The sequence below is a fragment of the Apteryx rowi genome, unplaced genomic scaffold, assembly GCF_003343035.1.
Source record: "Apteryx rowi isolate R43461 unplaced genomic scaffold, aptRow1 scaffold_60, whole genome shotgun sequence".
Classification (NCBI taxonomy): Eukaryota; Metazoa; Chordata; class Aves; order Apterygiformes; family Apterygidae; genus Apteryx; species Apteryx rowi.
Window position 1 is genome coordinate 1,558,930 of NW_020450872.1, and position 24,248 is coordinate 1,583,177.

At 42.5% G+C, this 24,248-nt stretch overlaps 1 protein-coding gene across 1 annotated transcript; it reads right to left on the reverse strand.

Annotated features, from left to right (window-relative positions):
* Positions 1-9,761: 9,761 nt before the first annotated feature.
* Positions 9,762-10,862, reverse strand: HTR1F (5-hydroxytryptamine receptor 1F). Its single transcript, XM_026083425.1, has one exon. It carries the CDS (start codon positions 10,860-10,862, stop codon positions 9,762-9,764), a length of 1,101 nt encoding a protein of 366 aa, XP_025939210.1.
* Positions 10,863-24,248: the final 13,386 nt, after the last annotated feature.

Below are 24,248 nucleotides of genomic sequence, written 5' to 3' on the forward strand. Positions count from 1 at the left end.
CTTCCACCCTTATTGCTGCTAGGAAATAATCCTCACCTAAGGGTGCACCCACACAGTCACTGCCACGGCCATGGTGGGGGAGAGGGTGGACCTAGCACGGGAAAGGGTCTGCACCACATATGATGCTGAAATTCATGGAGTAATTGATAGATCAGTGGTTTTTCAGAGAGATGGGTTTTTGTCACAGGTAGAGTTTTCCTTTTGGGACTGTAAGGGAGGTGTGGGAGGAAAATAGTTCAAATGAGGCAGAATACAAACTGCTATTAGTGAGCAGGGACCTAGGTCCTGGTACATTGGTTCTCCTGGCTATTCAGGGGGAAGGAGCTGGGGGCAGATGGGGCCATTTAATATACTGACAGTGCCAGGGGCAGCTGCAAGAAGGGAAACAGCATGGTGCCATGCTGGGGAGGGCTGTAAGCTGTAAGTGTTGTGGGGCTGATCTGACATTTATTTTATTGATGAAAGGGCTCAATCAGTTTTTCCCATTTGCATTTTGGAGGCACTGTTAACAGCTTTGCGAGCCGTTTCAGCATATGAGGAATGACACCCCTTGCCCTGTTGCCTTGGCCAAGGATCCTAAGGACTCCCTAAGGGGTATTTTCACGTTGGTCCTCATCTCAGCGCTGCTGCTGTCCCACAGCAGTGCCTGGAGCTGCTGGGGGAACCGCCAGGCTGGCAAACATGGCTGGGCAGCACTGGAGCCCTGGGCTGGCCACCCTGGGCAGATGGACAACAGCCCTTGTGTCTTGGGGTGTGGGAGGGAGGAGGGGGCTGTTGTTGTTTGTGCAGCATCCTGTACGGCTGTGGAGCACTTACACAGCTGGGTCTGCTCAATATGGTTTTTACTCCTATGGTGTACAGGTGTTTTACATACATGCAGCAGTGCTGAAACCCTGTTACTCATGGGAATGATGTTTAAGAGGTTAGTTTTGCCTCAAAAGACTTTGTTCGTGAGCTGGTTTTGTAATCCCTCTCCCAACCCATCCCACATGGCAGTTATAATCAGCAGAGCTACCTGCCTGTGAGACCTCAGTGCAGAGAAAAGGGAGTTATTTTCCGCATGGTCTCTCTCGTTGTAGACGCATGAACTAGTCTGAAGTATGGGTCCAATATCTGGTGCTCAGGCAACGACCATAATTCTGACATTGCAGCAAGTCTCCTTAGGCATGAACGGCCTGGAATGATTAGAACAATTTAAAAATTGTCTCCTGTTTCTCCCATGTACTTTCAAAATCCCTTGTTTGTGCAATATGTGATTTCTAGACCTCAGATACATTGATTTTTATTTTCAAAACCTGTTTAATAAATGTACTGTAGCTTGGACTTCACAATGGCTCAGACTTGTCAGAACCCAGGTGCTCCTCAAGAAGGTGAATAAGCTGCCTTCCTGCCTGTCAGATTTGGGCTCTAGATTTGCTCTCCTTTGTTCCCCCACAGGCTTGCAGGAGCGTTACTGCACTGAGAAACACAGCTTTGTGTTTGTGCCCATGTGGACGTTGCAGCTGGAAATCCTGTGTGGTGCAGGTTTGGGCTCCCTGTTGCATGCTTCATGAAGCATTCAGCTGCTGAGGTGAATCTACTCTGCCCTTTGAGAATTTCCCACCTTCAGCAGTATGCCAGAGCCTCCTAATGCACCCTGCTATGTAGCCTGTACCTGCTTTCTGTTTTGGACTGTGCGGTGAATCTCCCAGTATACCCTTTGGCTGCTTTTCAACAGTTGGTGATGGCCTGGTGCAAACGGCCCTGTGTTCACATTAGTGGTAAGGCTTCGGGTCTGGGTTTATTTTGGAAAGGAAGTGCTCCACAGGAGAAATGGGGGCTGACTCCTGCCCTCAGTGAAAGCCTGCTTTGCTGCTCCGGCTTTTCTCTTTCTCTCAGGCAGTTCTTTCATCTGTGCTCTGTTTTCTTGTCTGCACATTAGTCTGTAATGTGTCTGTCCTCCATCAGTTCCCTTGTACAGCAAAGGATAAGAGAAGGCAGAACAGGTACCACTTCATAGCCTTCCTTAGCCCCCTAAAGGATCTTTAAATCAGCTCTTTTGTCCAGTTATACAAAATAAATCAAGTCAAACCTTCTGCTGAAAGTAGCTCTTATACTTCATGCATGGTGTGCATTGTGTTGTGAGTAAGAACAGTCAGACCGTGGAGCGGGGTGAGTAGAAAGGATGGTTCAGAGAAGTGTCACTTGATTTATCTTCTGTTGAATCTAAACTGCTTCATTTTATTTTTCTGTCTTGTTTGTAGGTTTAGAGCTTGCAGCATGTTTCTATTGCTTTTTGCTATTCTCCAGTCAAAGAAAACTCCAGTGGAGTGAAATGGTTATAAAATGCTTAACTCCACATTTGGTGAGCTGCAGACATAGGTGAAGGCTAGGGTGGTGGGGGAGGCTTGGCACACACCAAGGTATTTAGCAAGGAGAAGCAGGAAACATGGTAGTGGTCAGACTTTGCACAACTTGTATTTGTGAAATGTAGAGAGACCTGAGCACATATCCTAGGCCATGTCTAAAGCAAGAGGAAGTCTCCCTTAAAAGACTTTAAATATGTCCATCAATACTACTCAAAAGTTTTCCCTGCTTTTTGTAGCCTTTAAAATGCCGTACTTGCAAATCCTCAGTCCTCCTGGCTGTGCATGCCTGGTGTTGACGAACATCATCACACTGGTCTAACAGAAGGATCCTGTGTGCACAGACGTAGAGCACTGTGCTGACCCTGTATGGGACAGAGACAGCAAAACATCCTGCTCTCTGTCTCTGTGCTCAGCTCCTGGGAGGTGCCAGGCAGCTTCAAAGTGAGCTTGCACCTCTGTTAGTCTGATCTGAGCTGTGATGAGCTCAAGCAAGATGGTTTCAAGGCTCCCTACCACTCTTAGGAGAAAACTGTTGAACTTTTGTCTCTTCCTGTTCTCCTCCTGTGTCCCCTTCTCTGATTTGCCTCACTTTGTAGCCTCCTTGCAGAGCTCTCCTTTTCTTCCTCAGACTCCAATATGTGATTCCCCCACCCTTTCTAGCTATCTCTGGTTTTTTTTGCCCTAACTCTTCCTCTCTGTCTGTATGTCTGACTTTGTAAAGCCTTGCTGAATCTCTGCAATATTTGTAGGAACAACTGTGCTGTAATTGGTTTTATAATTACAGATGCAAAAAAGCAGTCAGTGAAGGTGAATGTTGCGGAGCTAAGCTTCCTCTAACTTCTCTGTGGCCATGTCTCCCAAGTTCCTGAGCATCAGGAAAAGGGGCTAAATGCTGGTGCTTGCCTTTGAAAGTGCAATTTTGGTAGCAGCGCTTGAACCACAGACTACTTGCATAACATTGGTATGGCCTAGCACCAGCTTTGAAAACACTCTTTGTTCCCTTCTCGTTTAGTGTGCTGAATGGCACCCCAGGACCTCACCCAGGTCTTGGGTACTTGCTTCCCTGGACTTCTGGTTTTCTGCCTGTAAAACAGAGAAAAGGCCTACTTGCCTTCAGACAATTAGCCAGTTAATATTTCTTCTATGCCTTGAAAACAAAATGGGAGAATTTTGTCAAAATGCAAAAGGCCGTCAATGAGTTTAGAAACTGAGTCCAATGGTAGGCTAGTGTATAAAAAATAAGGTCATGCTTATCTGTTATAGATATATCTTGCTTGGAAAAGTGGTTTGGGTTCTAAATGACCAGAGCATACTTGCTGTCAAAGTAGGTGTGGAAGAGAAAGCCACAACCTGAAAGCCCTTAATTTGAATTTTTACCATCTTAATTCCTGTTTCTTTGCACTTCCACAAGCTAAAGGCTGTCCTCAAACTTCAGAGCTGAGGGGTGTCATGACAGAGCATGTGAACCCTGCACTTGCCAGCATAGAGCTGTTGAGCAAATTCTGCACTGTCTTGTTAATCGTGCCAGAAGGGCTGGAAGAGTCCAGCTTAATTAGGATAGAAAATAAGCTGCAGGAACTGATATTAAGGAACTGATAATATCTTACCAGACTTTCCTTGCTAGGGAAGATAGGCCAGATGCTGGACTGCACTTCATTTGGTTGCTAAGTAGAGCTGACTAAGCTTGCTGCTGGTGGTATTCTCCTTGAAGGGATCTCTTCTTGCACCTGATCGGGTGCTGATCTGTTCTGAGCCCACCTGGTCCCAAGCAAGTTCCTAGTTACCTCCAAGAAACAAGATGGATGTGAAAGCTTTTGGTTGTTTTTGCTGTGGGTAGAGACACAGCTTTGCTCCTGCTGATTGACTGTATGTGTTTGTGGAGCAGGTATCTTCTAGTGACTGGTAGTTTAGAAAAAACTGGAGTGCATCTAAGACTGGTTGATTTCTTATCTCGTGGCTGCGACTATTTTATGCAGCTCTGTACTGCGAAATAAGGGAAACCATGCTTATTCAAAAGTGAGTTGCTCAGCAGATGCTTGCTGTCATACAAATTAGACACAGCTCTTGCATCTTGGAGTGCTGCCAACAGAGAGCTAGCTATTGCGTTAAACGTCTACTACCAGTCGTGATCTAAACTGAAAGCAAGAAGCTTAATAGCTCTTCTAGCTTTATCTTAGCAGTTAGTGCTTTTTGTGGCATTAAACATGTTTTTCTTCTTTAAACCCAAATAGTAAAAAAAACTGTGTTGAGTTTCAAATCAATGACTGTATGGGAAGAATGGAAAAAGTTTAATTTAGGAAAAGAAACAAATTATTGGGCTTGTACAGAAGCTATCTTGTTTTAAAGTGGAAAGAGAAACAAATTCTACTAACGCTGCTCATCTGTTATGTAACAATTCTTACCTTCAAAACTGTAGTTTAACTTTATGTGCCCTAAAGTATGGATACAATTGGTTTGGATTCCTAGTGGATGAAAAATAACACTACTCAATACACATCTTCTTTGACTTTTTATTCTGTCTTGACCAAGATTTTTAATATATAGTTGTACTAAGTAGTTTGACTAATCAAGCACAGTATTTTTTTCTTACATGAAAATATTTCCCTCTGAAATTTTCCTGAGTGGCAAAGTTCATAGTTAAACAGTAACTCATTTGAACATGAAATAGGCTCTAGGAAACTCCAGCCTTAATAAGTTCCTGAGGGTATAAGGTTCCCTTCAGTTATTGCTGTCTGTTATGAGCTAAGGATTTGACCTCAGAAAGACTGCTTTGAAATGAATCAGTAAACTTGACTGTTCACGCCAGTGCTGCCGATTTCTGCCTGTTTTATTCTCTGCAACCTTTCTTCTTAGCCAAATTGTGTATCATAAAGGTTTTCACCTCTTGAGTTACTATAGGATGTCTAGAAAGCCTAGATCAAAAAAGAGTTTGTTGCTTTTAAAAGTTTAGTCTTCCTGATTGAGGAGAAAAATTAGAAAATCTGACCCAGGTGAGTAGTAGGCTCCCCAGAACACACATGAAAAATCCTTTTTTAAGAAAATAAAATCTGTTGAATTCATTTCAGGATTTTGCAGGGGAGGAGATATCATTATGTTCTTGATATTTTTAGCAGTTCTAATACTGCAAGTACTGTGCCTGTAGCATAGCAGCACTTTTCAGAAGAGGAATACCTGAGACACCAGCTAGTGCCATTTACTGCTCGGGGGCTGGAGTGCTTGTGGGTGACTGCTGTGACCAGTGGGTGACTGCTGACCCATTAGCTGTCAACTTGAGAACAGTTGTTCCTGCACTGGCACAACTCTCGTTTCTAGATGGGCCAGGGTAAGAGTGTTATGTTTATGCTTAACCCTTACAAGGCTGCTGTGAGGTTCTCTTCATGTTTTTCTTGCATCATTTACTCTTTGATGTGTAGAGTTAAAAAAAAAAAACAAAAAACCCCCTTCTTTCCAATAGCTGCAGTAGCTATTTGCTATGTCCCTTCTGCAAAACTGAAATGCAAAGGCCAAATAGTAATGCATACTTGCCTAGAAATAATGTGCTGAGTTTGTAACTACTGGAGAAAATAATTTGACGCAATTATTTCTGTGTATCTATCTGGCACCAGGAATAATTAGGCACCAGCTGAAGACAGTGACTGCCAAAAGCACATTTGGTGGAGGTGGGTGTTTCTGGGTGGTAGAGTCATGCATTAGCAAGTGTGACTGCATCACCAAAACAAAAGTATATTCAGACCCTCATGTCCTTTATAGGGATGTGCTGTCCTCAAGAGGAAAGGACATCACTAAAGTACCTGGCAGGAAGGAAAGGCAAAGAACAGAGGAAGGAAAATTAAGGTGTATTTCACTGCCTGCTGTCAGCAAAAAGCATCGACCTGAATTAGATATAGTGTTCATAGCTGCTTCAGGAGTCATTTTCTGTAAAAGCTGAAGAGGGAGCAGGTCAGCTGCTCTAAATCCAGTTCTCTAGATGTTAAATCTAAATTAATGGGTGGGTGGGCTGAAAACAGCAACCTGAAGGACAGCTGCAGTAGAAATAGGGATCCAGGCAGCCTTGAGCAAAGCAAAGCAAAGGTTATAAACCCTCCTCCCCAAATGCACACACACACGTTCTTGTGTTAAGTAGAGTCAGGAAATGGACATAATCTTTTCTGTTTGCTGAGAATGAGCTCCGAATGGGCAAAGAATTACTTGTGAAAAACCTCTCTCATGCATAAAATCTTGCAGTCTCTCTCTTAGTCCTTGAATTCAGTGATAAGCTTTTAACAGTGAGTTGCCCCAGTGGGTGTCTGTGTACTTTGTGTGGAGGGGAAAGCGCAGCCGGCAGAAATCTTAGCCCTTATGCAATTGAAAGGGGAAATCAAGGTTTCTCCAACACATCACATGCATGATATAAATACTAGAGATGAAATGATATTGTGTGGGGACATGTGGTAAAGTGTTTGGCACAGTGAATCCTATTAGAGAACGAGTGATGAGATGCAATCAGACACCAAGAAATCATGGTCCATAACCTGCAAGTGCTTTTAATAGGATAACTATCTGCTTGTTAGCTTGGATTTTGTAGTTGCGTCTTCCACCACTGGGGTGTTGAAGGATGAGCAGACACAGCTCAGTGAAAAGGATACAAAAGAAACAACCCTGCATCTTGAGAAATATTTAGCAGCTTAATTAGATTCAGAGTATAATACTGTTAACAGTGCATAAATGACAGCTATTTTCTGTTTATCTACATATCATTTCATTCTTTGAGCCGAATCCATTATTATTTAAATATGAGTATTGTGAGCATGTTTTCTCCTCAAAAGCAACCCCTATTTTTTCTTCCAACTTGCTTTCACAAGGTATTGTCAAACTTCTTACATGTAAGACGAAAAGCAGCATACTCTGCCCTTCAGCAATCATAAAGGGAAAAGTGGGAGAGAGAAAGTTCTGCCACTAGATATCCAATTTTCCCATAGATATCCAATTTTATGTGTCGGTATTTGGGAAGCATATGGGAAACAGAGATCTTCCATCTGAAATGTTTCAGTGGGGTTTTCTTTGCTGCCTTCTGCTAATCTGTCCTGTTAGAAAGCTGGATTCCATGGCTCTTTCTGAAGAAAGTAGAGCCCTGCTGATGTTTAAAGTAATTATTTTCTTTCAGCATAGTACTGCCATTGCTGAAGTCATGGGAGTTGCAGAGGCTGTACTCTGCAATGGTAGTAAAGTGCTTTAGGTTACACTGAGCATAAGCTGAATTCCATTCTGCTGCATCCTACTATCTTCAAAATTTAGCTGTGTTACTGCTCAGCTAGAGGTACACTGCATGACAAGTAAGCTTTCCGTTATATCTGTGGATGGGTTAAAATCAACAGTAAAGCAAATGCACAGTTTCTAGTACTCTTGAGTAATATCTTATTTGGATCTTGATGTGAAAGCAGAATACAGTAAGTTTCAAGTGGCAGAAGCAAATTAGTTAAATATATCAAGTCTCAAATCCCATCATCTTGTCTCTGATAGCTGTTTTGTCAGCTGGTAATTAGTGGTAACTAATACAAAAATTATTAAACTCCAGAGCTTGGAGTACAGGGGAGAGAGATGTGGAGAGAACTTCTTTCTGGATTTTCTTGTCTAATACAAAATGCTGAAAGTCTTCTGGAAGAAAAACAGCAAAGACCAGCAATAGCTTCCCCAAACTAAGGGTGTGTATAGTTGTCTGACATCTCAGCTTCCTTGTGCTGTCCTTAAGCTGCCAGCCCATATGCCAAATAAGAGCCTCTTTGCAGGAGACTGCTGCTGCTGACAGTGGAGTTTGTAGCTCTGATAAGGACCCCGAGTCCTTATGCCCGTTAGACAGCACTGAATGGCTGGCAATGAATGCAAACACACACAGCCTAAATCCATTTATCCTGTAAAGTGCAAAACCCTCATGCAAAGTATTAATTTCCTTAAACATTATGTCCCTGGGTTCTGTTGTGGCTCTTAGTTATTCATCTGCACTAGGGGGTAAACACCCAGGGGCCTGTTAGTACCCTTAGATGTTAGCAAATGTGCACAGCTAGTTTGGAGGCAAGGGCTGTTTTCCCCATGTCTTAGTGTTGTGGTTTGTCATCTAGAGTGTGCAAACCAAGATCAACTAAGGTGCTGTCTCTGGGGCTTACAGGCAGCCCTCAAAAGGACTTGTTTGTTGTGGCTGTTTTTAACCAAACCAGCTGTCTAGGGATGGCAGTAGGGGGTACAAGGTCCTTTCAGGTCTGCTGGTATTGACAATGGGGACTAGAAGCTCTGGGGGAAGTTTTGGAGGTGCCAGTCAGTGCACATCCCACAGGATCCCCTCCCCAGGTATATACTGCAGACTGAGATCACTCCCTCTGCCCTTACGGGAGAAGCTGCTGCAGGGCCTTTTCAGGGGACCCAAGCTGCCAGTGTCGTGGTCAGTCTTTGCTTTCTCGTGTGATTGGAAAGAGGGTGCACAGCCCTAGCACTTGAGAAAGTAGAGAAAAGACTGATGTGGACCAGCTGCTCTGGCAAGCTAGAGTCATGTCCCTGCTGAGATAGCACCTTGGAGAACCAGGCACTACATGCATCCAAACCACATGAGGTGTTCCAGCTGTATGGCCGTTTCCCTTGGGGCTACATCCGTGTCCGCCCTGGGTGTGCAATGGCAGAGGGCACAGGACGCTGGCTGTCTACGAAACCTGCAACCCCCTGAGTGCCTGGCCTGCTGCTGGTCTGCAAGGGCATCCAGCAGTGATGACTTCCTCTACGGGAGCAGGTGTCTGTGGAGAAGGCAGAGCTGTGGCTGCACTCAGCTCATTGACAGACGGTGATACTAGATACCTTCAAAGCTTCTTCCCTTGAATGGGGATGGCTTGGCTCTGTGGTGCAGGCCTGTGCCTAAGTGATAAAATGGAGTCTTAATTCAAAGGTGTATTTTCTATCCATCTGATTTGTTATAGGGATCAAAGCACGTGTGAGATTTTACTTAGAACTTCATTGGTGACTAAGATTGCTTGTTTTTTGTTTCTTTGTTCTGTCTAAAGACCAGTTCAGCACTGAGCTTCTTACTTTTTAGGCTCTGACTCTGTGAGGACTAACACTCTGCAAAACTTCAAATGTGCAAGTATTTCTTTCATGTTTAAGGAAATACATGTGTGGTTTAAGCTAAGCAGCTGTGCGAATCCCAGCTGGATCAGGGCCACAACGAATATACACTACCTCCTTTTCCAGAGCAAAACTGATCCCAGATGATCCATTTCTTTAAACCTTAGGCAATTTATGCTCTCAGTACTACTGATACAAAAGTTAAGAGTCATAATGTAGATGCAGAGTCTTGGTGCTTTTCCTTAAATACAAGAAATGTCATCTCAGTCATATAAATTTACACAGGTTTAAAAAAAAACAGGTATGTTCTCCTTATATGAACAAAAACTCTTAAAGATATTGCCTACACCGCACAAGCTTCTGAAAGGCTTTCTTGAAATCTTCATTAAAGATTGTGTAGATTAGAGGGTTAATAAGGGAATTGATATATCCCAGCCATGCTAGGAAATTAGACATGTCTTCTGAGATGTGACATCTTTCACAGGTATTAACAACTACTTCTTTTACAAAAAAAGGGAGCCAGCAGATCACAAATGCCCCCAAGATCAAACCCAGAGTAGTTGCTGCCTTTCGCTCTCTTGTGCTAGAGATTCTCTGTTTTTTCCAGGACTTCTCTTGCTTAGACTCAGACCTGGGGCTTCGTAGGGTGATATTGATTTTATCACAGTCCATCAGAGGATCTGATGTCTTCTCTACCGTGGTGGACATTGAAGTAAGTTTGGTGCTTCTTTCACCTGCCTCCAAAAGGACTTGTCCATTTACCTCATCCCTTACGATCCGACTGACGCTCCTTCTGTGAAATGTCTTTGCTGCCTTGTATATCTTGTAATAAAGAATCAAAATCAAGGCCAGTGGGATGTAGAAGGCGCCAAATGTAGAGTAAATGGTAAAAACAATGTGATCGTGTTTGATAATGCATTCGTCATCCCTGCTGGTTGTCTGGTGCCGCCAAAACAAAGGCGGCATGGAAATAAAAATGGATATGATCCATACCACTGCAATCATGATGCCAGCATGCTTAGGTGTCCTTTTCCTGGCATATTCCACAGCATCCGTGATTGCTCTGTACCGATCCAAAGCAATGGCAGAAAGATGCAAGATGGAACATGTGCAGCAGGTAATGTCCACGCTCAGCCAAATGTCGCACACCACTTGCCCCATGATCCAGGTCTCCTTTACAATGTAGACAATGCTGAAGGGCATCACTAGGACTGCCACAAGGAAATCGGTCACTGCAAGAGAGCAGATTAAATAGTTGGCGGGATGGTGGAGCTTTCTTGTCACGATTATTGCAGTCATCACAAGAGAATTGATGGCTGTTGTCATTAGTGCAAGCACAGACAGGGTAATGGAAATGAGAATCTTGGATGTCACCCATTCGAATAGTTCTTCTGATGTACTGTTTTGTTCAGTTGAGTTGATTAAATCCATGTTCCCTTTTAAAGGTGATCTTTATCTGTGGAAGTTACCTGTTGGAAAGATAAAAACACTTTAGAAAACACATCCTTTGTCCCCAGGGAGTCTTTAGTATTGTCATCCTAGAAGACTATGGACCCAAACTTACAGGAACCTCAGATTTATCATCAGCAACAACTCTGGCTCCAAGCAAAGATTTTCCTGGCCAACTCTGTGTGAGGTGTTCTGCCTCCAGAATAGAAGTCTTCTCTTTCTCCTTGGTCGTGCTGATGGGACGGGTACGTTTGCGTGGCAGAGAAGAGCAAGGTGCAGTGGCGCCTGAGGTGGTGTAGCCCTGTGGGGTGCTGTGCAGTGGTGGCAAGGGGGAGGCAGCCCTGCTCCTCAACCAGGGCAGCAGCATCAGCGTGGCCCCTGGGTTTGCTCCATGGCATGGACCGAGCCCTCCTTCTTACAGCTTACTCTGAGTAGATTATGGTTGCTTCTTGAAGCTGCTTAACATAGTCTCTTTCTAACGTAAGTACCAATACTGCTTTTAGGCTGGTCCTACTAACTCTGCTAAGCAGTGTAAATGCTTTTAAAAAGTTTTAATCTACAGGAAGTTGGTGTAGTGCTGCTTTTCTCTAGTCCTTTTTCCCTGTCAGTATGTGAGTGCATCCCTGTTTGTGTATAGATAAGCATGAGTTTTCTAAACTGAGACATGGTTTTCAGGAAAAAAATGAAAGTGGAAAAATTGCAGTACAAACAGGAGATGAAACAGTTTTGTATTGAAAGCTTAATTTGAGAGCCTCCTCTTACATGGCTCTAAAATGACACAGCTGAATATATTTTAAAGCTTCAAATGGTTGACTTATTGTCTAACTGAAATATCACATATAGATGAGATGTTTGAGAACATCGCTTCTTCTCAAGTTCTGCTATTCTGTGGTTGCTGCTGTAGAAAACTGCACAGGACTTGAATGCTAGTTGTACTGCTGATGCCAGTCTCTACAGAAACAGTGCAACTCCTCTTTGGCCCTACAGAAAGCAGGAATATACTTAAATGGTATGATGAAATGAATTCTCAGTTATGTTCTGGAGATGTACAATTCCACCTACTTTCATATCAAAGAGGGTTTCTAAGATCTCTACAGACTGTAACCGAAGTGCAAGTTTCCTGTTTCTTAGACCAGAGCTTGTAACTCTCTCACACTGAGAATTATCAGATTTCAGCCTCTTGAGATTTTTGACTGGCAATTTCTTGTGTGTAAGATTTACAAGAAGAACCCCTAAGAGGGGGGTTTCTTTGACCAGTTCTGGAATGAAGTGGACTGCACTTGTGTTGCATTGGATGCCACATGTAGGGAAATAAATGAATACCTTTTTTTTAGAAAAAAGAAGGTCTCATTAACATCATTAAAGCTTTTTTGTATTGTGCTGGAGTGGCTGAAAAAAATGCTTATATGCTGTATGCCACCTCAACCCCAGTTCACTAATTCAGTGTGATTCCCCTCCCCCCTCCAAACCTGGGCAATGGTTAATATGTTATTGGGCTATTCAAAAATACAATGTTTTTAGCACTGCTTGGTTAACATTTAATTGCATGGAAGGACAAGGAAAGAAAATACATTTTACTCAGTGAAATTTACAGTCACTGAGCGGAATTTTGTCTTATATATGAGCAGATTACAGCATGCATGTGCTGTTTGTCTTTCTCTTTGTCCCTCTCTCTAAACTTACAGTATACTTCACACTAGCATAAAAATAGTTCTTTCAGCACGTCAGCGTCACCTTAAAACCTTCTGAATCCATAGTAATTGCTAGGTTGCAGATATTTTTGTCTGTAGCTAGCTGCCTTCCAGAGAAGGAACAGGCACCTATAGTATTATCTGGTGAATGTTCAACCCCTGCTAAACAAATCTTCATTTTTGAGCTTCTATAAATACATGGAAAAAACAGTTCATGGGAGAAACTCATAGTTTGATGATATTCAACAACTGGTCATATTTGAGACTCACTGAAGTTGATTAACTTATAAATTCCTGCTCTTTGGATATTAGTGCTTAACTGCGAGCAAATGAAAAGCAATTTAGAGATAATGAAATCTGATTAATAGCTTTTGAAAGACTATTCAGTATGAGCCCATGGAGTAAGGAAGATGGTATTGGTAAGTTCACAGAGCTAGCGTGTAGGAATAAGTGGGTTTCCTTAGTACTGCAATGACTTGGAAGCTCTTTATAGAAGCAGAGCAATGGCAGTGGGCTTACTTGCCACATGCAGTGATTATACTTCTCTGTATGGTCTAAAGAGTATGAGCCTGTATGGTCTGATTTCATAAAGGCCGATAGCACAGAAATGCAGCAGTACTGAAGACTACCGCAGCAAGTCTTCAGTGTACTACTATTAGACATTGTGCTGGGGTCTCCTGTTCTTGGCACATAACTTGTTCTTTAATGATACGCTTCTGGAAATACACCCTTCTGTTTTATGTGGAGTGTTAAAATCCTCTGCCATTGAATGTGGTGTCCTTCAGAGCCCCAGCAGCAGGTGTCCGGGCTGATCCCCCAGGGGTGCTGGGCAGACCAAGAATTGTGGCTCCATCTAAGGGAGGCAGCAGCCCTGCAACAAGATTTGCCCTCCAAAGTGGTGGCTCACTCTGAGGTTACAGAGCCATCCTGTGCCTGTGCTGTGTGGGACTGCAAGCCACAATGTTTGGAGGCTTTCCTGTCCAAGTAGGATGAGGAGCCTCTGCTAACTGTGGCTGTGATTTGTGCAAGCTTGTTGGGGTGATCATTAGCTAAAAGACTTTTTATAAATATGTTTTATAAATACGAGAAGTTGAAAGGCTGGCAGCATTTAAGACTGGCAGCATCTGTTGCTTCTTTCTCTTTAGATTGCTTCAGGATGAACTAATTCTGGATTTCTTCTTGCTAAGTTGAATTCAGTTCAATCACTGGCTTCTGTCCTAAGGAAGCAATTGAACCACTTTTAGGAGTATAAAGGATGATCCTGCAGATAGTGCACTGGGTTAGGATGCAGGAGAGCTGGGCCTGCACCCCTCTGTGGTAGGCTTGCCTTGTCAATTTTTGAGTAAATTTAAGTGATTTGGTTCACTCTCTGTAAAATAGCTACGCTAGTGCTTTCCTGCTGCCCCACTTTGCATAGTTATGTTATCTTCTCTTTAGCAGGAGGAGTTCTCTCTTGTATGCGTTCAGTGTGGGGAAGATCTAATTTCAGATGGTGTCCCCAAGTGCTCTAGGCACACTAGCATAACTGCGGCTCAGACTTTGATGTTATCTGTGAGAGTCTTCTGAGCCCTGGCCTCATAGAGCAAGCATAATCCCTCTGCTCTGTGATGTGGGCATGGATGTGATCTCCACATGGCTACATATCTGACATAAGACTTCAAAAGGAATCGTGGAAGGCTTGGAGCCCTTTTCTCTGCAGTGAATTTACTTTGATGAATGAAAACAAACTTGCAGTCATGCTGAACTGAAGAGGAATCTCTATTTAAACAATTATAGGATGTGTTCAGCAGTGACAGTTAACTATTTTCAAAGAAATTCTTACAATCCAGCTGTTTTGAAGGCCCCTTTTATGGAGCTGGCAATTCAGTGCCCCTCTTAAAGGACTAAGAAGAATCAGCTTATCACTGGTATCTCAGAAATGTTGTATCTCTTGGAATGTTGTCATCTATTATTACCTTTTCAATATGCAGCGATTGTTGGAAGACTTTTGAAAGACTTGATGCTTCAGCTCTGTATTTTGCATGTATAGTCTCCTGAATTTAAGATTGGTGAAAATGATGTTTTGTACTTTATCTTCACTACAGATCTTAACACAGTAGATTATTCTATGACTGTTATTAAAGTATAAGTACGGTATTTTAGTTGACCCAGAAAAATATTAGCCTTTGATTGCTGAACAAGCACCTTGTAAACAATGTTCATTGCTGTTCACCTGAGATATTGTGTCTGTTAGCCTTGTATATGTTAATATTACTATTTGTGAAGAAACACTTTTAGGAATCTTTTTTTTTCTTCCCTCCCTGTTATGGCATATTAAGGTGATATGAATATAAGTACTTCCTTGGTGATAAAGCATGTATATCATCTGTCTAATCTTGTTTAGAAGGCATGGGATAAAATGTATATAGTGCCTTATCACAAAAATAAATGTTGAATTTGCCCACTGGCAACTCAAAGAAAAAGGAGTGTTGCTGGTGCTTCTCAGTTTTGTAGCTACATGTGTGAGTGTTGTTATTAAACCCATAAATGCTTGCTTATATCTGAGCTTTACAGGATAGCAACAAAAGTGATCGCTCTTGTTTAGCAGCATTGGTCTGTCCTTGTAGGTTTAGAAAACAGCACTCCTCTGCCTTTGAGCAAACCTGGGAAGGAATAGAAAACACTGGTTCCTAGGTAAACATGGCTGGGGATGCCTTTGGGAAAGGCGTCATGACCCATGTTTTGGGTCATAAATTTAGACTGAACTGTTAGAAGTTTCCAGCTACTGTTTGTTGTTGTTGTTGTTGTTGGGTTTTTTTTTGGTGTCTGATTTGTTTTAAAATGCTTTAAGCACTGTCAGGGAGAAAACTTGCCAATTACAGTTTGACTGCTACTTTTGAATACAAGTTTTCTGGGTGTACTGGAGGGTGTTTGCTTGTTCTTTTGTTCATGGGGATTCCTTAGCAAAATGTGTCTTTGGTTTAAAACACCATCAAAAACAAAGGCAGAGCTCAGAAAAGCAAAATGAGCATCTGATTGAACTATGGGTATTTAAAATGTTACAGACAACGACAGTCTTTGCACTGCCAGATTGTCCTCTTGGTTCCTTATGTGCCATTAAGTAAATGCAAAATTAAGCAGGTAATAGAGAACAATCCTGATCATCTCTCCCATTCAAACAGGCTCCAACTGGCCTTGCAATGATGAAGTGTTTCACCTGTTAGCAGAATTCCTGGCTTTTTTGGCCAAACTGATCCATAAGCCAGTTAGGCATTGCCTTCTTGCTCCTGTGGAAACTGATCCTACAAACTTCCTGACAAAGGGAAGACCCTATGCCTCTTTTCAGCTATCCTGCTTTTACAACCACCTACTGTGCAGGTTAGCCAGATACTTACAGAGATAAGACTAAAATAATCATAGAAGGGTAAGGTAGTCATAAGTACCAGCATTGCGTGGGAGCTAAAATTGCTTCTGAAAAACAGTATTTATGAGCTCGTAAAAATCTTTCCCAGTGTGGCTGTCACTGTCTCTAGATACCGATCAAGTGATGTGCTAATGGCAGGTAGGTTAGTAGTGACCCAATACATTATATATGAGTAGAAGGAACTAACACCCTTCTGTAGTAAATGAATCTGTATAAAGAGGGTGAACTCCTACCAGATCTCATGGGGGAATATGTATTTTGCTGAACCCAAGCCCTAGAGTCCCAACAAGTGAGGAAGAGGAGAGGAGCACTTTCATTTGACTCTTAGATGTCCTGTCCTTAAATTCTTTCCTCCCAGTAATTCTTTCCAAGGCTCCTGAAGCTACAGTGCATCTCCTGGTACAAGGCAGGGATGACTACTCCATTTACAAGAGAGGTACTAGCCAAGCAAAGGCAGCCGATGCCATCCCTGGAACACACAGTAAATGTCCGTCAGCAATTTGAAGTGAGAAGCAGAAATCACAAGGTGGCCCTATGCTGTCTGCATTTCTGCATGTTTCATGTAGATGTGCCTCTTCCTTCTAAGCCATAATTTTGAAGCTTTCAAATGTTGGTGCATTGCCAGATCTTCTAAAATGGCTTACAACTTACTTTCTTAACTTTTTTCTCTTTTAAGAGCTATATCTGCTTCTTAATTAGGAGGTAGAGTGGAACCCCTTCCTTCCAGATCTTCATCTGTCAGCAGTCACAGGTGCATGCTTAAGTAGTGCTTGGGTTTCTCTGTTTTGGGTGGCACTGTCTCAGCCCATGGAACTGAGTATATCTGGACCTCAAATGGATGAATAATCCTAAAGGTGTTTAGGTTTTGCTGCTTGAAACTGTTTACTGTAATTATTTACCATTACCACCTGTAGAAGGTCACAGCAGACCCATTTCTAGAAACACAGACCAAAACTACAAAATCACAGATAAATCCGTTGAACTATTATCAATTAAAGATAATACAGAATTCTGTCTTCCAAGCACCCCGTCAGGAGAAGCACGGGTAAGCAGATAGCCTTTGCAGCATGCCCTGAATGTCAATATAACACATGAAGGAAACAAATTTGAGAGTCCTGGAGAATACTGTGCCTCCAGCTAGAGATTCACAAATCCATTCTTGCCTGAGCACAGGAACTCTGCTTCGTTACAGAGTGGCAAAGAAAAGTCCATTTCTGTGCCTTGAATTCAAGGTACAGAAGTTGTACAGTAAACCTTCATTAGATGTTTTTCTTATTCATGTTACCAGTCTAAGAGTCCTAGTGTTTGCAAAATGAAACACTGCAGTATGTTTTGTGCCAGGCAAAACAAAGAAGAGGCTTGTTTCTAGTTTTCCGGACAGCCCTTTAAATTCTTTCAGCCAACAGAAATAATCCTAAATGGTGAAGATGACACACAAATTCTGACAGCTTTAACCCCAAAAGATACCACCCCAGGTGTCTGCTCTGTCATATATTTGCCCTTGGTGCAGAATCAGTGGCTGGGGGGGAGCTTGTGCTTCCACTGAAGCAGTTGAAGTGCAACATCTGAGGGCTTGCACAGGCTGCCAGGGAAGATGAGCTTGCCCTGTACTGCCGAGTGCTGTAGGAGAGGTGCAAGCACTGACTCCCTCAGGACCCAAATGAAGGCAGTAATCTCTGGTAAAAAGGCAGAGTGAAGCACTGAGATAGCTCCTGTCTTCCTTCCCTGACGTAATTAACTCACCTTCATGTTTCTTATCGAGGATGTATAAATTGCAAAGTGATGGCTGTGACTCCTTTGGCACATCTCCCTCCAGACGGCTGCGCTCCTTGCTTCGTTACTTCACAAGCATTTCCAGGCGCTCCACGTTTTCCAGTCTGCAACAAAAGACTCTTCAAGCCCCAACATAACAACCCCACGTAATGGAGATTCTCGCACCTCTATCGCACAGGGGTGGCTCCTTTCCGCCCCACAGTTCAAAGGTGTTGCTGGCAGCTCCTGGAGATGTACCACTAGAGCTAGCCTTAAAGTCAGCCAGGTAACTGTGAGCAGAGCACTCAGCAAAACCCACCTGCGAAGCAGGGTTGCTACACAGGTGGGGTTGGTCTGCGATGTGCTCCTTTATGCATTCACCATGTTCTCTAGTTACATCTGTTGGACTGCAGTGTAGCCCTCTGCAGCTTGTCAAGCTTGCCTGGAGGATACCTCCCCTGCTTATTGTCATCATATCTGTAGCAACTGCTGCATTTGCTTATATGGAAGAATGATGTTCAGAAAGTAATTATGCATTCCTTGCTGCTTCTAGTGTTGAAGTTGAGATTTTTTTTTTTTGCCTCCCTTTGGAAAATTAGTCACTCATTTGTGTTTGCTCTTTATTTCATGTCCCTCTGCCATCTGTTTTAATCTAACTGGGGGGGGGGGGAAGGCGAGCCAGCTTCTCAGCCAGCACTCTGGGAGGGGGGAGGAGGAGCAGCAAGAATGCTGTGGTCTACTGTATGACAGACTGGCTTACATAAAGCAGTAAACATGCCTTCCAAATACAGCTTCAGTTGTTGGGTAACTGGTCAGTGAATCTGTTCTGAATTTGATCACTTTGGCTGGAGAAAGGGAAGAATTCAGACCTATGTTCATAACACTGCCAGAGGAGATGGCAGTGGTTTATTTTTATAATTAATTAAATCAGGGGATTCAGTTCCCTCTCCTCTTTGAGGTGATTGTGAATCTGCAGTTCAGGCCTCTCAAGCCAGCGGTCTGGATAGCTGCCCCTTATGTTCTGTATGGTGGGAAAGAGCCCCAGAGGACAAGGCCTGGAGAGCCAGCCCTGAACAACAGTGCCTGTGGGTGCTGTTTTGTGCCATCTCTTCTACTGATCATGTTCTGATCTGTGCAAATAAGTATCTGAGAAACAGAGCAGAGTCCAGGCATCCTATCTCCCTGTGTGAGCTCTCCACTGAGCAAAAGAAGTTCCTGTGTGATGGCAAGTATTTTATGAAGATGGCCCAAGGAAGTCCCGTGTAACTATGTGGTCAACGCCTTGTCCTTTGAGGTGTGTGTCCCCTTGGATGGGCAGTCAGGATCTACATGTGGACCCTCCATGTCATGAGCGAGCCACAAACTTCCTAGCCCTGCTCCCTGTCCACCCATTTTTATTTAGGGCCTTTAAGGGCCTAAATTATTATTTAGGGCATTTAAGGGCCTGAAAGGTTTCATTCAACCCCAAATTTTCTGTATTGACTTTTAAAAAACTTTTTTCAGTTCTGTTGAAGAAAAAGCAAGATTTTTTTGTTTTACTTTGTTTCAGGCTTTTCTTTACTTTTTTTTCAAGTTTTCAAGTAAATTAGAGAAGTGATTATTCACCCATCTCTATATCTAATCTGTACAACTAGCCTCATACTGTGCAGGAGTGGCATTCTTTCATGATAATCAACTAAATTTGTACAGAGAGGTGAAAATACAGAACAGTTTTGCTTATGTTTCAAAACAGCACCTTTCAGGTAAGGGCTTGAAACCTGTAGGTATTACAAAGTGGCATTTGGAACAAGAAGGTTGAGAGACAGTTTTCCTTCCTTCGAACTGCAATAAAATGCAATCTTGTTTCTCCCACTTCCCACTCATCCTTATGCTTCAGGGCCAAATGTTTTCGTCAGCCCTCTGAAAACACATGCATGCAAAGTGCTAAGTCACAGACCTTTATCACTGATACACCTACCTCTGAAACTCTCCAAGAGGGAGTTCAGCTTGAAAAAGTCTGCTAAAGGGCTGTAAACCTAAACAGTCTGGGGGAAAAAATTATGATGGAATATCTCCCGTATTACTTGACTTCTAAGACAAAGTGTGCACCTTTTGTCCTAGTTCTTTGGGAGTTTGCACTGATTCAGCTAGTTATATTTGATGCTCTGAGCTCACAGGAGTTTCTGATCCTCTAAAATGTTGCTTCCATCTTTTCCAGCAGCACTGGAGAGGTTGGTTTTATTTAATGTGTTTTTATTATATAAACTGCCAAAACTTTCATTCAGCTGGAAGAAACTGCCCCGTTTACTCCTTGACAGTAACAAAACAAAGTATCTTCAAATACATGGCTGAAAAAGGCCTCTATTTCAGTCTACGAAATAAGAAAACATCATTTTTCAGGCTATCACCTGGGTCAACAGTAGGTTTTTTTTTTTCCCTGTATGCTCACCAGGAGAACAGCTCTGAGAGAAAACTGGTCTTGGAAGTGTTTGGTGGAACAGAAGTGAACGCTGCCACCTTGGTGCTCTCCTCTGCAGCAGGGGATCTGTATGAAACAAGAACAATAAAAGTCACTTACAATTAGAGAAATGCCAAAATTCACAGAATCTACAGTCTCATCCCTGCCCTTTACCAATGCATGCTATTCTAGTCTTTGAAGACTGTGGGGCACTTTTTTACAAAGAATCTCTTACTGCATACTTACCAGTGTCTTGCCTTGTACTTTTTTTTTCATTGTGCCATGTGTTTTTTATTGTAGTCCTAGTTGGATTATCTCATAGACTGAAGATCTTTCCCTAGGTCTTGCTGCCGTATGAGATGGAATAGGTCTATCAGACGGTAAACTCTGCATTAGGTTTATATAGAACAGCAGCGCACTGATACTCGCTTTATCAGGAGTAATGGGGGTAATTCAGGCTGTTTCATCTGAATGATCCACATGAAGTCCAGAAAGTATTTTAAGTAAAACAAAGGAACTCATTCCTTAAAGTTGGTGGGTTTTGGAAGGGGGAGGAATATTAAAATCCTCAACCTTTAGCGGAAGTAGAATTTGCAATGTTTTTCCAGTCTCCCTGGGAAAGACCAAAAGAAAGGACCTACGTGCCATCAGAAAACCAGGCAGAAGGTTGAGGAAGCTTTCTCAAAGTAATGCATCCCTGGGAAGTGATTTTATTTTTGAGGAACGCTTTTCCTTCAGGTAATACTATTCAGTCAGAGAATGCCCATCTGCCTTGCCCTGAGGTCTCCATCCCCGGACAACAGCAGCTCTGGAGAGAGACCCTGTAAGTGGCAGGAGGAGGGTAAGGGCAAGCATAGACTCCTGCTGCCAGCACCGCACAGAGGAGGCCACACAATGGGGGAACGGCCCAACCGAGCGTGTCCAGTCAGAAATGCTGGCAGACTGCAGCCTTCCAGGATCCCGTGAGCCTGGGCTCTGGGAGGTCAGCTTGCTAAGGTCTGTAATGCACAAAATCCTTCTCAAAACTGTTGTGAAAAAGGTTAAGATGGAAAAAGTGAACTTTGAGAGCACAGGTAGGGCTTTGAATGAGCAGGCGAAAGACTGGGGAAATCTTAAGCGGACTTGCATGGGAAGGTTCTGTGTTGGAGTTAGATACCTTCTGGGCATGTTCCCGGCTTGAGATCATTTTAGAAGTGGTAACTATACTATCCCCAAGTCAGACTGGCTTGGACTCACTGTGGCTGGACTGCTTGCAACGGACTCAAAACCACACAGTGTGGTACTGTGTCAACCTGTAGAGAAGCAAACTATCAATCAGCCTCCTTCATAGGAAAACATAGACATTGGTAGAGTTCACAAAGTGTTGTGGCAGAGAGGTGCAGTTATACATCTGGGACTCTGATGCTTCCTAACTAGCATTGCAACTTTATTTTTATGGTGATTCTACTAAGATTAATCACCACCTGTGAACACTTAGGTTGGGGGCCATCTTTCCAAAATCCAGATTCTGTGTCTTCAAACTGCGGTCTGTCCTAAAAATAATAGGAAGTGGGGTACTCTGCATGACGTGCCACTGTGCTGGTAGTATGTTACAAACAGCTGTTGTTGTAGGTGCTTTCTCCTGCGTGGGAGCAGAGCATTAGCTGGGGCTTTGGCAGGTAACTTGTTGGTCAGACTCTCTGTGAGGATGTAGAAAGTGTGTATCTGGGGATTGTAGCTCTCAGAGCATGCATGGGTCCTTGATACTTTGGAAATCCTCTTTTGCTGCTTTTGTATGCTTTTCCATTTTTTAAAATGAATTTAAATCCTAGCATTCACACAATTAAATGTTTTAGCCAGAATAATATAGTTCACTCAGTGAATTAGCATCAGTTCCAGAGGCAAAAGAGCATTTGTTCCAGGCCTGCATAAACTGTCTGTGTGTGAGGATCTGGGATGCAACTATGTTGGCAAAGCTTTCCTAGGGCACTGGGCTTCAGCTTTCCTTCTTTTCACAGTTTCAAGATGCTCTGCAATGCTTTAGCATGCTTCTCTCGCTACTTCCATTTACTATTGCATTATAACATGACCCCCTTTAAAAGTACTAGTATTTGAAAAGTCCTGAGACAGCCTGTATAAAATCAAAAGTGTAGGTAAAGGAATTAAGGAGATAAGGGAGGCAGTGAGAGTACATCAAAAGGGAAAGCTGGGGGGAGGAAGGAGAACTAAAGAAAGGGGAACAGATAGGGAGGAGGGCTGCTGAAGTACTTCCTTCATAGTACTTGTGTGCAAATATATTGCACACGGCTGCTGAATCAGATTAAATGTATGCAAATACATTAATTTCTTTGAAGAACCAGGATGCCAAATAACATGTCTGTGTGGTGCAGTAGAAGTCTGCATTTGGGATGTCGGAACTGTCTCTGAGCAAGCTGGCATGTTTGGTTGGTGCAGCATAGAGATGCTGGGATGATGAGGGGAGCAGGAGAGGTGAGGCCATGTCCAGCTGGTAGATGGTCTGGAACTGTCTTGATTGGAGTCAGGGCAGGGATCTCTGCACCATGTTTTGCCAAGGGATGGCTGGCTCTATGGTCAGCTGGCATCATCACTCATGGGATAATTCTTGGAAGCCTTTTGCCTTGGACATATTTTTAGGGATACAGCATTTTTAAGAAAGCTAGAGCAGCAGGATAGTGTTAAAATGTGTCCGAGCACCAAATACAGAAACAAGAATTATCTTCTCTAGGAACCTTCCTGGGTCTGTCAGATTCCCTGTTGCAGACACTTTGATTACTAAGTAAGGTCTTAAGCTTTCTAACACTTTGTGAACTCGTTTTCATTTCTGATAGGAAAATAACAGACTGTCACACACAGCTTTTTCCTTTGCATAATTCTAATGTAGTTGTGACACTTGACATACAGCACAGATGACTCTGAATGACTTCTTAAAATTTAAGCTGATGATTCAGAATTAATTGTGAAAAACAACTTCGTTGTTGTCCCAGAGATTCAGCACAGACAGCAATTTTCTAAGATTAGCCAGCTTCAAGTGACCCATAAAAATTCACATGGATAAAGCTTCCAAGACTTTTAAAATAATAATCCTAAGAAATGATTTCAAACAAAATTTCAAAGGTTTTGTATTGTTGTTGTTTTTTTTCTCTTGAAAATCTATTGATGTTGGCATTCTAAGATCTTTTAAAACATAACTTTGTAATTATGAAAACCTTCAAAAATGCAGAGAAGTGGAGATATTACTTTATGCTAGGGATGCTTGCAGACAGCACTTCAGCTCTTTGTTTTGTAAGTAAGAGAAAAAAGTATGTAACTTCAGAAGAGGGTAGAGCAAAACTATCTTTTAGAGTTAGATTACAATACTAACATAAATAGGTAATAATTTTAGTAGCTTAGTTTTCTCCTTAAATCATATTTTAAGAAAATGAAACTTGTATTTTTATATGATGTGAAAAGAATGTTTCCTTGAAATGTTGGTGTATTCTTGCAACATATTTCAAAACATTTCACAAGGCTGTTTAATAAAAGGTGTTTTATAGCACCTGCTTATAAAAATTTTGTGGATCAGGTGACAGCATGTAATATTTGTTCAGTGGTGAAGAAAAAGATTGAACTGATTGTCTCTAATTGCCCAAATCCATAGAAAGCACATTGGTATGGAACTGCTTCAGAAGAGTTCAGAAACCCCCAGTGTATTTTCAGCAATAATATGCTATCTATGGTCCCTGGAGTTTCTGGGAGAAATAAGGAAAATAAGAAGTGCTTTCACAAAATAACATGGTAAAAATGAGTGGTGAAGGACAGAGGGAAATGATTGTTGTACTGATCTTCAAAGGCCTGGAAATATCAAAGGCAAGTCATTGCTTCCGTGTGATCCGGCTCGTTTGTTATGTATCAGAGCGCCATTGTGCTTAACACTTTCAGAAATGCCAAATTCCTTCCCCTTGAGCGCTTACAATCTACCTTTCACACCAGGAAGGTGGAGGATTGAACTATGAACTCTAGCATGACAGGAGATTGGAAAAGACCCAATTGCATTTATAACTTTGAAGCTCTCTGCTACAGTTTTGTTGCAGTTTTACCCCAGTAAA

Excerpts from the sequence above, each read along its gene's own strand:
- HTR1F (XM_026083425.1), bottom strand. The coding sequence starts at position 10,862 with ATGGATTTAATCAACTCAACTGAACAAAACAGTACATCAGAAGAACTA.